The sequence below is a fragment of the Sorex araneus genome, chromosome 1 (assembly GCF_027595985.1).
Source record: "Sorex araneus isolate mSorAra2 chromosome 1, mSorAra2.pri, whole genome shotgun sequence".
Taxonomy (NCBI): Eukaryota; Metazoa; Chordata; class Mammalia; order Eulipotyphla; family Soricidae; genus Sorex; species Sorex araneus.
In genome coordinates this window covers 126,161,335-126,173,590 of record NC_073302.1, presented here as the reverse complement: position 1 = coordinate 126,173,590, position 12,256 = coordinate 126,161,335, and the positions used below count along the sequence as shown (strand labels likewise).

The following is a 12,256-nucleotide window of genomic DNA, read 5'->3' as shown; positions in this document are numbered from 1 at the left end:
TGAAACTGCCAGACATCCTGGCTTGGCTCCTCCCAGCCCCAGTCCCAAGAAACGGAAGCAGCACAGCATCTGGGCATTCTGTGTTCCTCAAGATCAGCATTTTGCTCCCTGGTTAGGAAGTCTGCAGAGGTGCAGCCAGGCACTTCTTCCCCTCTTTGTATCTCACCATGAGCATACAGAGACAACCTAACTCTAATCTAATGGCTAGGCGTAGCCATGCAACAGCATACAAGAAACACCTTCGGCTGCAAAAGTCGCAATGGGGAAGCAATACAGAACCTCACCACTCTTAGTGACTAAAGATGGTAGCCCTAAAGATTCAACCAGTAATAATAGCTATAGAGCCACTCTAATAGCTTTGGAGAAGAAATGTTGAGGATGTTTAAGGAGCTCCAAGAAACAATGGAACTCACTGCCAATAAAACAGAAGAGAATATGAGAGCAGAAATGAGAAAACTAGAAACAGAATTGACAAAACTGAAAATCCTGGTAGGTGAAATGAAAAACTTACCAGATGGCCTCACCAGCAAAGTAACAGCTTCTGAGGACAGAATCAGTGAGCTCTAAGATAAAATACAGAAACTCCCCACACAACAGCAAAAGATGGGGGAGGGGAGCCTCAAAATAAACAACAGTTGATAAGAGAACTTTGGGGTGAATTCATTAGGAACAACATAGGGATCTTCAGTGTCCCAGAGGTCTAAGAAGGCGACCCTAATGAAGAAGCACCAGGCAAAGCCATCCATCATTGCTGAGAAGTTCCTATGGCTGGAGAGCACATGCACCCAGACCCAGGAGGCCCAAAGGGGATCAGCGAAAAGAGATCCCAATAAAAGTTACTCCAAGACACATCCTAATCTGAATGACGAAAGTCAAAGATAGAGGTAGAATACTATAAGCAGCAAGATTAAATAAGGAAATTATAGGCAAAAGGCCATCCATATGATTTACAGCAGATTTATCAAATAAAATCCACTGAGCCTGAAGGCAATGGTTGAAAATAGTAGGAAGAAAGAAAGAAAAGAAAGAAAGAAAGAAAGAAAGAAAGAAAGAAAGAAAGAAAGAAAGAAAGAAAGAAAGAAAGAAAGAAAGAAAGAAAGAAAGAAAGAAAGGAAGGAAGGAAGGAAGGAAGGAAGGAAGGAAGGAAGGAAGAAGGGAAGGAAGGAAGGAAGGAAGGAAGGAAGGAAGGAAGGAAGGAAGGAAGGAAGGAAGGAAGGAAGGAAGGAAGGAAGGAAGGAAGGAAGAAGGGAAGGATGGAGGAGGAGGGAAGGAAGGAAGGAAGGAAGGAAGGAAGGAAGGAAGGAAGGAAGGAAGGAAGGAAGGAAGGAAGGAAGGAAGGAAGGAGGAAGGGAAGGATGGAGGAGGAGGGAACGAAGGAAGGACGGAAGGAAGGAAGGAAGGAAGAAAGGAAGGAAGGAAGGAAGGAAGGAAGGAAGGAAGGAAGGAAGGAAGGAAGGAAGGAAGGAAGGAAGGAAGGAAGGAAGGAAGGAAGAAGAAAAAAGAAATTTGTAAAAAATCTCAATGAAATTAATGTCTTACCAACAATATTTTACCCAGTAACATTCTCATTCAGATTGAAGGAATGATATACAACTTCATGAGATATTTCTGTAAAGGTACATTGGGTGGATTTATTAAAATATTGTCACAATAGAAATACCCTCTTCTCCCACCCACTGTCCCATTCTTGGTCATGCAGTGCACTTCATCATCTTCATAATTCTATAGTCTGGTTTTCAGTGAGAAACAACATTTTCCTAAAATACTGTTTATTGGAATCAGGTAAGACTAAATCTAGGAGCCTGGAAAGAAATTCAGATTCAGGATTGAAGATCTGGAAATGGGGATGGGAAAAGGAAAAAAGATAATACTGGAGTGAAGGGAAGAGCAAGGCTTCTGAAGGAACTAAGGTTGTAGTTCTCAACCAGCAGTGGGTTTCCACCCAGGGATACATCTGCTGGTCCCTGGAGAGGGTTTTTGGTGGTTACAACTCTAGGATGTGAAGTGGAGAGGCTTAGAGAACCCGAGCAGCTCTGCTGACAGCCAGGGGTGCAGCGGGCCTGAATGATGACCAAGCATCCTACAGTGCACAGGGCAGCTGGACCCAGACCTTCTGTCATGCTGAGGTTGAGAAATTTTCAGTACAATATTGGCCCTTTTCTGAGATCACTTTTATATTAAGTTTGACAAAAAAAAAAAATGGAGACATTTCCTCACTCTTCACCCCATGAACATTCCACTCCTTTAAAAATAAGAAGAAAAACTTCTAAGATAGTAAGAGTTATGAGCCAGATAAAGCATTTTACACATTCTTTACTCAGTTTCATAAAAATGTTGTCTGAATAGTTCAAGGTTTTACAATTGTTTCCCACAGTGCCTTTGACTAACACTAAGGTAAGAATTCTAGCCTAAAGGTAAGAATTCTGAATTAAATGAATAGTCTTGGCTCCCAAGCCCAGCATAGACCCTCTTAATACTTGGCAAGAAGCAGAGTGAGTATTGCCCAAAACTTTATAAATAGATCAGTGGCTGGCTTCTGACTCTCCTTGTCATTTTTATCATGAAGAACTTATAAGCGATGGTAATTACCATCATGCCTTTACCTGGCTTCATAATTTTCCTCCTAGCCTAAATAAAGGGGGTTTTCACAATGCAAGTTTACCTTTGTTTTATAGAGAAAGATGCCTCATGCCCAAGTTTTTGTCCACTTAACCGGGGAAAAAAATTATTCCTAACATATTAACTTTATTTGTTCATGGAGGGGGACATGTTAGTTAGAATTATTTGCAAGAAAATGTCACAGTGTGGTTCTGGCCAAGACTCTTGAAATCCCTCTCGCTTTCCCACAGTCAGGGCTGGTTTGGGGAATCTCCCAGGCTGAGCCCTCAGGTCGACAGAAGAGGGAATGTGCATGGGGCACCACCCTAGAGGAAAGTCAGATGAAGAGGTGGGAAATGAGCTAAGCACTGATAGAATTAGTCCAGCAACGATTTTTATTAAATTTTCCATGGCACTGAACAGCAATCTTTATTTACTTCTTATCGAGTTCTCTGGCAACTTTTTGTCTGAATGCTTTGGACTGTGCCAACTTGTTTGTTTGCTTGGTTTGGTTTGGTTGTGGTGTGGGGGGAGGGGTATACCTGGCAACAAAAAAAAATTTGTGGATGTTTAAGAAGCACAAAGAAACAAGGAACTGGAGGCTGGTGCTATAGTAAAACAAGTAGGGCTTTTGCCTTGCACACCACTGACCCAGGTTCAATTCCCAGCATCCCATATGGTCCTCGAGCACCACCAGGGGTAATTCCTGAGTGCAGAGCCAGGAGTAACCCCTGAGCATCACTGGGTGTAGCCCAAAAAGTGAAAAAGTAAAAGGAAAGAAACAAGGAATTACTCCTGGCTCTGCACTCAAGGGTCACTCCTGGTAGGCTAGAAGGGCTATATGGGGTGCTGGGGATAGAACCTGGGTTAACCACATGTAAGGCAAGCACCCTATTTGCTGTACTATCACTCCAGCCCAACAGTTTACATATTTTTTGCACTTATATTTATATTCCTTCCTCTTTAGGAACTCATAAGAACCTGTGAGATTATTAGGGGCAGGAATGTTTTCACTGTTCAGACAAAAACTGAGTGAAAGAAATAAAATATTTCAGCACATCCATTTCTAGCAGTACTAATGCTCACATTTCTCTGACTTAAATTTAACTTTTCTTCCTCACCAGGACATCTTATCTTACTCCCTTGCCTATTTCACTCCCCTCATATTACTGCAGACCCCAAAATTCAGTATCATTTGCTTCAAAGCAAAATGAGAGTGAAGGGAACTCCTAAAATATTTATTATCCAATTAATGGAATTAAAAGTACAAAAGGCCTTATTAGACATACAATATTCTTCATTACCGTTAACATTACATATATATTTACTAAACATCGCCATGGTACTTAGCTGAGATAAAGGGCCTGTATTAAAATAGAGGTTACAGACACATCCTACAAACTGCTTCTATAAAATCCAATCTGTCATACCTCAGCAGTCACACACAGATTCTCTTAAACATCAAAGTAACAAACACTTCTGGTAATTAATTTATGCTCTTATTCGTTTGACTTACTCTGTCATTAAATTCTTAACACAAGATTGTTCAGCTATATCAGAAGTGCTTTAACTTGTTCTATAGATTCTGAGATTCTCCAGAAGTGTTTAGGGAAATCCCCAACCCATCTTGCATTCATTGTAAAAACATAAGTGCAAACTGGCTGCAATGGTGTACAAGAGACACGGAATGCCATTTCTGTGTGATCTAAGCATAATATCACTTCTGTGGCAGGAGCTTTCTCTTTAGTTCACCTGGTAAATTGGAAGTTTCTGTGGTTCTAGATGCAGGTGTGGAAACAGCCATCTCTGTGCTTGGCCAAAGAACACATGTTTTTTATTTCCCAGGCGATGACATTCCATCCATGAGAAGTTTTCATGTTTCTTGGTGAAAAAAAAATTGGCTCATTCTAGACTAGACTGGCTGTCTCTTTAGCAGTGGAACCAAGTCAAAATTTTGAAACATTTCTTCCTTACTTGTGCTTTAGACTGTAGATCAATTGCATTGTAACTTTCCAGTTGGATCTAGCCAACAGGTCAATTTGCTGTTCTGCAAAATAAAAGCTTTCCAACTGGGATATTTGCCTGTCATAGGGTGCAAAAAAACATTCCAAGGAGGGATTGGCAAGTTTTAGGATTATAGCTAGGATGAATATTGCTTCACCAACTAATAGTAAAAACCTCAATCTTTATGTATAAAATTTGCAAAAAAATCCATGAGCCTGGTGACTTGATGGCATTTAGGATTTGAAACCTATTCTCCTTTGTCTTCTGCTCTTTATGGTCATCTAACTCCCATTTCTAAGAGAACACCCCTCACCCATCTCAACTTTCACTGTGGGATGTAACTCCAAATATTGGTACACAATTATACTCTAACATTTGTACATAAAGTAGCCTCCATTTTTTTTACCAAGTACATTGAACGATTTTCTAATCGATTGTCAGAAAGGATTATAAAATTATTTTTGCAATGGAATACTATGCAGCTGTTAGAAAAGATGAAGTCATGAACTTTGCATAAAATGGATTAACGTGGAAAGTATCATGCTAAGTAAAATGAGCCAGAAATGGAGGGACAGGCATAGAAAGATTGCACTCATCTGTGGAATATAAAACAACAGAGTAGGAGACTAATACCCAAGAATAGTAGTATATAATACCAGGAGGTTGGCTCCATAGCTTGGAAGCTGGCTGGCCTCACACGCTGGGGGAGTGTCATCCCAGACAGAGAAGGGAACACCAAGTAAAATGTGATTGGAGATCCTGCGAGGGGAGGGAAATGCGTGTTGAAAGTAGACTAGAGACTGAACACGATGGCCACTCAGTGCCCCTACTGCAAACCACAGCACCCAAAAGGAGAGAGAGAGAACAAACTGGAATGCCTTGCCACAGAGGGGGTGGGGTGGGAGGGATGGGATGGGGGCGTGGGAGGGATACTGGGTTCATTGGTGGTGGAGAATGGACACTGTTGGAGGGATGGGCTCTCGAACATTGCATGAGGGAAAAACAAGCACGAAAAAGTGTGAATCTGTAACTGTACCCTCACTGTGTACACTCACTACAAAAAAATTTAAAAACTTAAAAAAATTTTAAAAAAGTTTTGATTAAAGATCAAGAAGTGACTTATCTTTTGATATAAAACTTTGCTCAAATAATAGAGCAAACAAGAACAAATCCTATCAAATCCTAGTTCTGAAACTGTTGGTGATGCACCAAAAGATGATGATCTTTCCCTCCTAGAAATTTGTATAACACTTACCTTTGGTAATCATGTGACACATCTATATTCTTTCTTATACTATTTCTTGAAGTTGGTGATTGAATATCTAGCTCTCTACCTTGAATACATTTGTTGCTCCATTTTTTAAAATCTGCTTCATAAAAAATGAACTGCTTCTTGCTCATATATTCTTTTTAAACCTAAAAATCAAATGTAACATTCTTGAAGTGAAACAAGATTCCAAATACTGAATCAAACCTTGCCAAATAAAGACATTTTTTGCAAGGAAAAAAAAAATGCCGAACTTTTAAGAATGTCTTGTAGGAATGCTGAAATGTTTGTGTTCTTCTTAGTAAGTATAAAAGGAATAATATAAAAACCTAGAGGAATGTGGTTCTTGACAAGCTGTGAGACAGCTGGAGCAAAGGGCTAACGTATAGAGAGAAAGTGGGAGGGGGGGCGGAAAGAGCCACCAGGTTGTTTCACAAATTGAAAATTTCATGCATGTTATACTGCCCCTTGAGATGCAATGTTCTTAAATTATTTAAATGGTTGGTATAACAACATTGGCTCTTAGTTCTACTCAGGGACGTTGTCTAACAGTTACAGCAATGGAATTTAGTCCTTGGGAACCAAATGGTCCCTTGCTCCTGCGTTACTGCATTTTTTTCAATGTGGTTTCAACTGTGCCCCACATGGCTTAAAACAGCATGCTCTTTGCCAGAGACCAGCCCATGTGCATAGGCTCTCTCCTGATTGTGCTGTGTGTCTGTTGGACAAGGAGGACATGAACTCCTGTAGCTGCCTCTCTCCTTAGCCTCTGAGCCCTGTCTTGCATGAGCTCCTACGAGCTTCATACCTGGTGCTTCTCTCTTCGTTCTCAGCTTAAACATTTTAGGGATGGATCCGCTCTCCACCCCTTTTGACAATGAGTACTACAATGGTCTCTGTGACCGAGTTCGAGATGGAAATACTTTAAAGTACTACCGGAAACCTTGGAATGTGGCAACTCTGGCTTATGAAGTAAGTGTCCTCAGATGACAGTACACATTCGACTTGTTTTTGTTATTGTTTGTCCTCATTTTGTTTGGGCGTGGAAGCTCCTAAACATTACTCCAAAAGCCCTGGGTCCTCTCCTGGCACTGCTCAGTCAGGTCCAACGGTTCAATGCTAGGGTCCAGTATTTCAGTACTAAAAGGGCCCAGCAGAACTGGAGGCAAGTAGGGCACACTCAGTGATACTGGGGTGAGCAGATGTATCCTGGGCTGGGCATCAAATTCCATGCCTTTGCGTGCTTACCTGTATATTACTGAAACCCCCAGATGAATTAGTAGTAGTTTCATCACATAATCAAACACAGTATTTTTATAGGAAAGTAGTAGAAATGAAGATACAAATAACTTTTTATCACATAAATGGCCCAAGTGAGTTTCATTCCTGAGTGTTTTTATATTTTTTTAAAGCAGGGGTGAGGGGAATCATAGACTTGAATATTTTATTTGGTATCAATTGAGGAAAAGGCTGAAAAGTCGTGCTGGGAGAGAATGGTGCGTCGTGGCCTTGAGCAAGGCAAGTGACTTACTCAAGGTATTAACTCGTGGGTCCTTCTTTTTTTAAATGTACTTAATAACAGGCTTAGCTACAGGTGCGAACACAATTAGTATACACTTTGTAGATCAATTAGATCAAATTTACTGACCACTTAAAGTCAGAAGTAATGGCAAAGAATAACTGAAGCTTATGATTACGTCTTTTCAGCAGTGATGATCATATATATGAACTAATTCCTTTTTAATTGTGTTTCTTTGGTTCCCCCAAGCACATTTTAATTGCTGAAAGAATTCAAAAATGTAAATGATATTTTAAGTTTTTATTGTATTGTTTTAAACATGTATTTCTCTTAAATTTTGAGGGGTCTGGAGATATAATACAGGAAATAAGTCACTTGCCTTTCATATGGTTGCTTCAGCTGGCCCTAATTTGATTGATTTATGGCACCACATATGATCCCCTGAACACCATAGTATGTATCCCAGAAACAATAATAATAATAATAATAATTTTATTAAATTTATATTTGAAAAGTCAACAAAAATTTGTAAATTGTGCCCAGATTATAATCATCCTTTGGTCTCAAATCCTGCAAAAATTTCAACTTTTCTATCATATAAACTGCCAAAAATTTCTTGCTGCCTTCTTAATTTCCTATATCTAGTCTACTTAATAGAAATATCTCTAGATAGATACTAGAACTTCTGTTCATTAAAACTATGTTGCTCCTGGAATCCAACATTCAATCCCACCTCACCCAACGTGCACCCTTATTTATAACCACTTATATATTTGGATCCCACCTATATATCTGTTTCTTTATAATCCATTTATCACTTAATATCACTTATTCCTCCATGCTTTTATTCCTCTATCACTCTAGAACCATAATATAATTAATCTTGATTATATTATCGGTCTTCTTGCTTTCTGGTCTCGTATAACCCATGCTTGTATCAGCATTGTATGTTGTTATTTCCAAGGGACACTATATATGCTGTGCTTGCAGAAACTTCTTCTGCCTAAAGTATAAATGTTAGAAAAACTAAAATTCTGACCATTTTACTTAAGTTAACATGTATAAAATACAGTGCCCAGCCCTTAAAGACTTGGATATACATTTTTTAATAATTTTTTCTTTAATTACAAAAATGCAAAGTAAGATATAACGTGTATTTGTTATTCAAATGACTTTCAATTTTAATAACTTTTGAAAGCTTGTTCTTTTCTGTCCTTTCTATGTATCATATCATGAAATCCTCCTAATCTTTTGGTCTTGATAGATGTAGTGAGTCTAGCACTTACATAAAGTCATATGAGGCTCAGGAATAAGATCAGTCAAGAAAGATTATTGAGGGATAGCCTCAAAGTTATGGCGCCCGCACGTTGAAGCCCAGAGGTTGACTCCATTACCTTAACTCTTCAGTTCTTTGCTCTATGGCTTTTCAACTAATTTCTTGATTTTTGCTTCTTGCTATTTATTTTGGATGGACTTTTAACTATACTATTATTCTATTTCAGACCAAAGCTGATAAAAATTTCAGGACTGAGTTTTATGAAGATCAGATTGAATCATTCAAAATGTTTGTCCGAGAGAAGATAAAAACTTTTAATGCAGGTTTTAATCTGAAATTCACACCTACTGAAGCACTTAAACAGCTGAAGAAACAACAAGACTCTCCTGCAAACACAGTCTCCTCTCCTGCAAACACAGACTTCTCCCCTAATGACACAGACTCCTCTCCTGCAAACACAGACTCCTCCCCTAAAGACACAGACTCCTCTCCTGCAAACACAGACTCCTCCCCTAAAGACACAGACTCCTCTCCTGCAAACACAGACTCCTCCCCTAAAGACACAGACTCCTCTCCTGCAAACACAGACTCCTCCCCTAAAGACACAGACTCCTCTCCTGCAAACACAGACTTCTCAATTCCTTTAGGGTTTCAGAGTAAACTTCAATTTTCATATTCCAAAAATGAGACTATTCGAAGGTTATTGTCATATTCTTCTCTGACGGTAAGACTAAGCACTTAATCTAAAGAATATAATGGGATATTACAAACTCACCTAACCTTGCTTTATAAATTTAAATGTCTAGAGCAGAGAGGGATAGATCATAGGAAGAAAAGAACATTCGACAAATCCTTCTCAGACATGTCATCAAAAGGTCATAATGAAATAATGAAACTGAAGAAAAGTTTTGACTGAGAGTTAATAATAGACTGTTTATAGGATCCTTTGAATTATAAAGGAGAATGTAAAGAATTTTTCTAATTGTTCATACTGTCTTAGAATAATGACTACTCAGAAAGAGAGGGACAGGGGCTGGAGCGACAGCACAGCAGGTAGGGGCATTTGCCTTGCACGCAGCCGACCCAGGTTCGATTCCCAGCATCCCATATGGTCCCCTGAGCACCGCCAGGAGTAATTCCTGAGTGCAGAGCCAGAAATAACCCCCGTGCATCGCCAGTTGTGACCCAAAAAGAAAAAAAAAAGAAAGAAAGAGAGGGACAGACATAGAGGGACTGCACTCATTTGTGGAGTATAAAATAACATCACATGAGGCTGAAACCCAAGGACAGTAGATACAAGGGCCAGGGGGATTGCCCCATAGCTGGAAGACTGCTTCATGAGCAGAGGGGAGAAGGTAGATGGAATAGAGAAGGAATCACTAAGAAAATGATGGCTGGAGGAACCAGTTGGGATGGGAGATGCATGCCAAAAGTAGATAATGGACCAAACATGATGATCTCTCAGTGTCTGTGTTGCAAGCTATAATGCCCAAAAGTAGAGAAAGAGTGTGGGGAATATTGTCTGCCATAGAGACAGGGGGAGGGTGGGAAAGGGGGGGGGTTACCCGGGATATTGGTAGTGGGGAATGTGCACTGGTGGAGGGATGGCTCTTTGATTATTGTGAGATTGTAACCCAAACATGAAAGCTTATAACTATCTCACGGTGATTGAATGAAATTAAAAAAATTTTTTAAAAGAATAATGACTACTTATCACAGAGGATTTCTCTAAAGTAATGATGCCATGAAAGCATATTCTTGTCTCAATTTAATAATAATTCAAGGCCAGGAAGTTATCTCAAAGGCTGGAGCACGTTTTGCATGCAGAAGCTCTGATTTTGATCCCATGAACCGTGTCTCCTGAACTCCAAACTGGAGAAGCTCTAAGCACAGTTGAGTGAAGTTCAAAAAATAAAAACAAAAGCAAAAAACCCAGAAGAGAGCTCAGAGAACATGCTCTGCATGCCGGAGACCCAGGTCCAGTCTGCAATACCATCTGGTCCCCTGAGTTACTCCAGGAATAGCCCCTAGCCCCAAGTCAGGTATGGCCTCAAAGCAAAAAATAAATAAGAAGAATTCATGGAGCTGGAGTGATAGCACAGCAGGTAGGGCGTTTGCTTTGCACGCGTCCGACCCGGGTTCGATTCCCAGCATCCCATATGGTCCCCTGAGCACCGCCAGCAGTAATTCCTGACTGCATGAACCAGGAATAAGCCCTGTGCATCGCCAGGTGTGACCCAAAAAGCAAAAAAAAAAAAAAAAGAATTTATTCAGTTATATACAATTATTGCTAATTTCATAATTATTTTATGTTTCTTGACATTGCCTCTATATTCACACGTGTATTCATGATAGCATAGATATGGGTAGAAAATTCTTAGTCAATAAATATTTGTGGATTTACTATGTGTTTTTAGTTTTTAGGTCTTTGGGTTTTTTTTGGGGGGGGGTTGGGTTTTTTTTCGTTTTTGTTTTTTGTTTTTTTTTGCTTTTTGGGTCACACCAGGCAATGCACAGGGGTTACTCCTGGCTCTACACTCAGGAATTACTCCTGGCGATGCTCAGGGGACCATATGGGATGCTGGGAATCAAACCTGGGTTGACCGCGTGTAAGGCAAACGCCCTACCCACTGTGCTATCACTCCAACCCTGGATTTACTATGTGGACAGGCACATTGGTCTATTCTAGCGATAGAATACATTAGGGAACCATTCCCATGAAGTCCATTTCCTCATGACCTGAAAATTAAGTTGGGTACAGAGACAAAAATGATAAACTTGAAGCTATATAGTCTTTAGAAATGAGTGATAAGTGCAATGAAATAAAAGGAAACAGAGTAATAAAAGAAATAGAGCTGGAGGAGATATGGCAGTATTAAAAAGGAAGCTCAAAGGCCTGAGAGATAATTCAAGAGATAACCTTGCAGACCTAGATCAAGTCCACTGCACTACACATGGTCCTGCAAGTAGTACCAGGAGTCACTCCTCACCACAGAGCCAGGAATAGTCCTTGATAGAACCATGATAAACCATAAGGAAAGTACCTTAACCCTCATACTCTCTAGCCCTTTGGTGATACTTTTTAGTATCTTTTACTAGATAGCCCATGAGATATTGGGCTATCTCATGGTTAGATAGCCCATGAGATAGCCCATGAGATATTGGGCTTATCTTTTTAGATAGCCCATGAGATATTGGGCTATCTCATGGTTACTTCTGAAAAATATTTCTGCCTTATTCAAATTCTAAATGTTCCAGGTGTGTAATGTGAAACCATGGTAATGAAACTCTTGTTTCTCTTCTATGCTTTACAATAAAGGGGAAAGTATTTCTGCATGTGAAAGGAGTAGTTCATCTAGGAAGATTTGTGATGAGAAATCGGGATGTCATGGTGACAACAGCTTTCTTGGATGATGTCAAAGCTCTTCCAGTTACCTATGAAAAAGGAGAATATTTTGCATTTTTGGAAACCTATGGAACCCACTACAGTAGCTCTGGGTCTGTAGGAGGACTATATGAACTAGTATATGTTTTGGATAAATCTACCATGCGAAGACAAGGTATACCTAGAAACAGAGTTTCCAACTTCTGA

At 39.8% G+C, this 12,256-nt stretch overlaps 1 protein-coding gene across 1 annotated transcript in view; it reads left to right on the top strand.

Annotated features, from left to right (window-relative positions):
- C9 (complement C9) overlaps positions 1-12,256 on the top strand; it is a 47,134-nt gene that overhangs the window by 20,626 nt on the left and 14,252 nt on the right. The window contains exons 5-7 of the mRNA XM_055146353.1: positions 6,703-6,841; positions 8,891-9,388; positions 11,984-12,224. Of these exons, the coding sequence (XP_055002328.1) occupies positions 6,703-6,841; positions 8,891-9,388; positions 11,984-12,224 (878 nt within the window). The remainder of the gene's footprint in view (positions 1-6,702; positions 6,842-8,890; positions 9,389-11,983; positions 12,225-12,256) is intronic.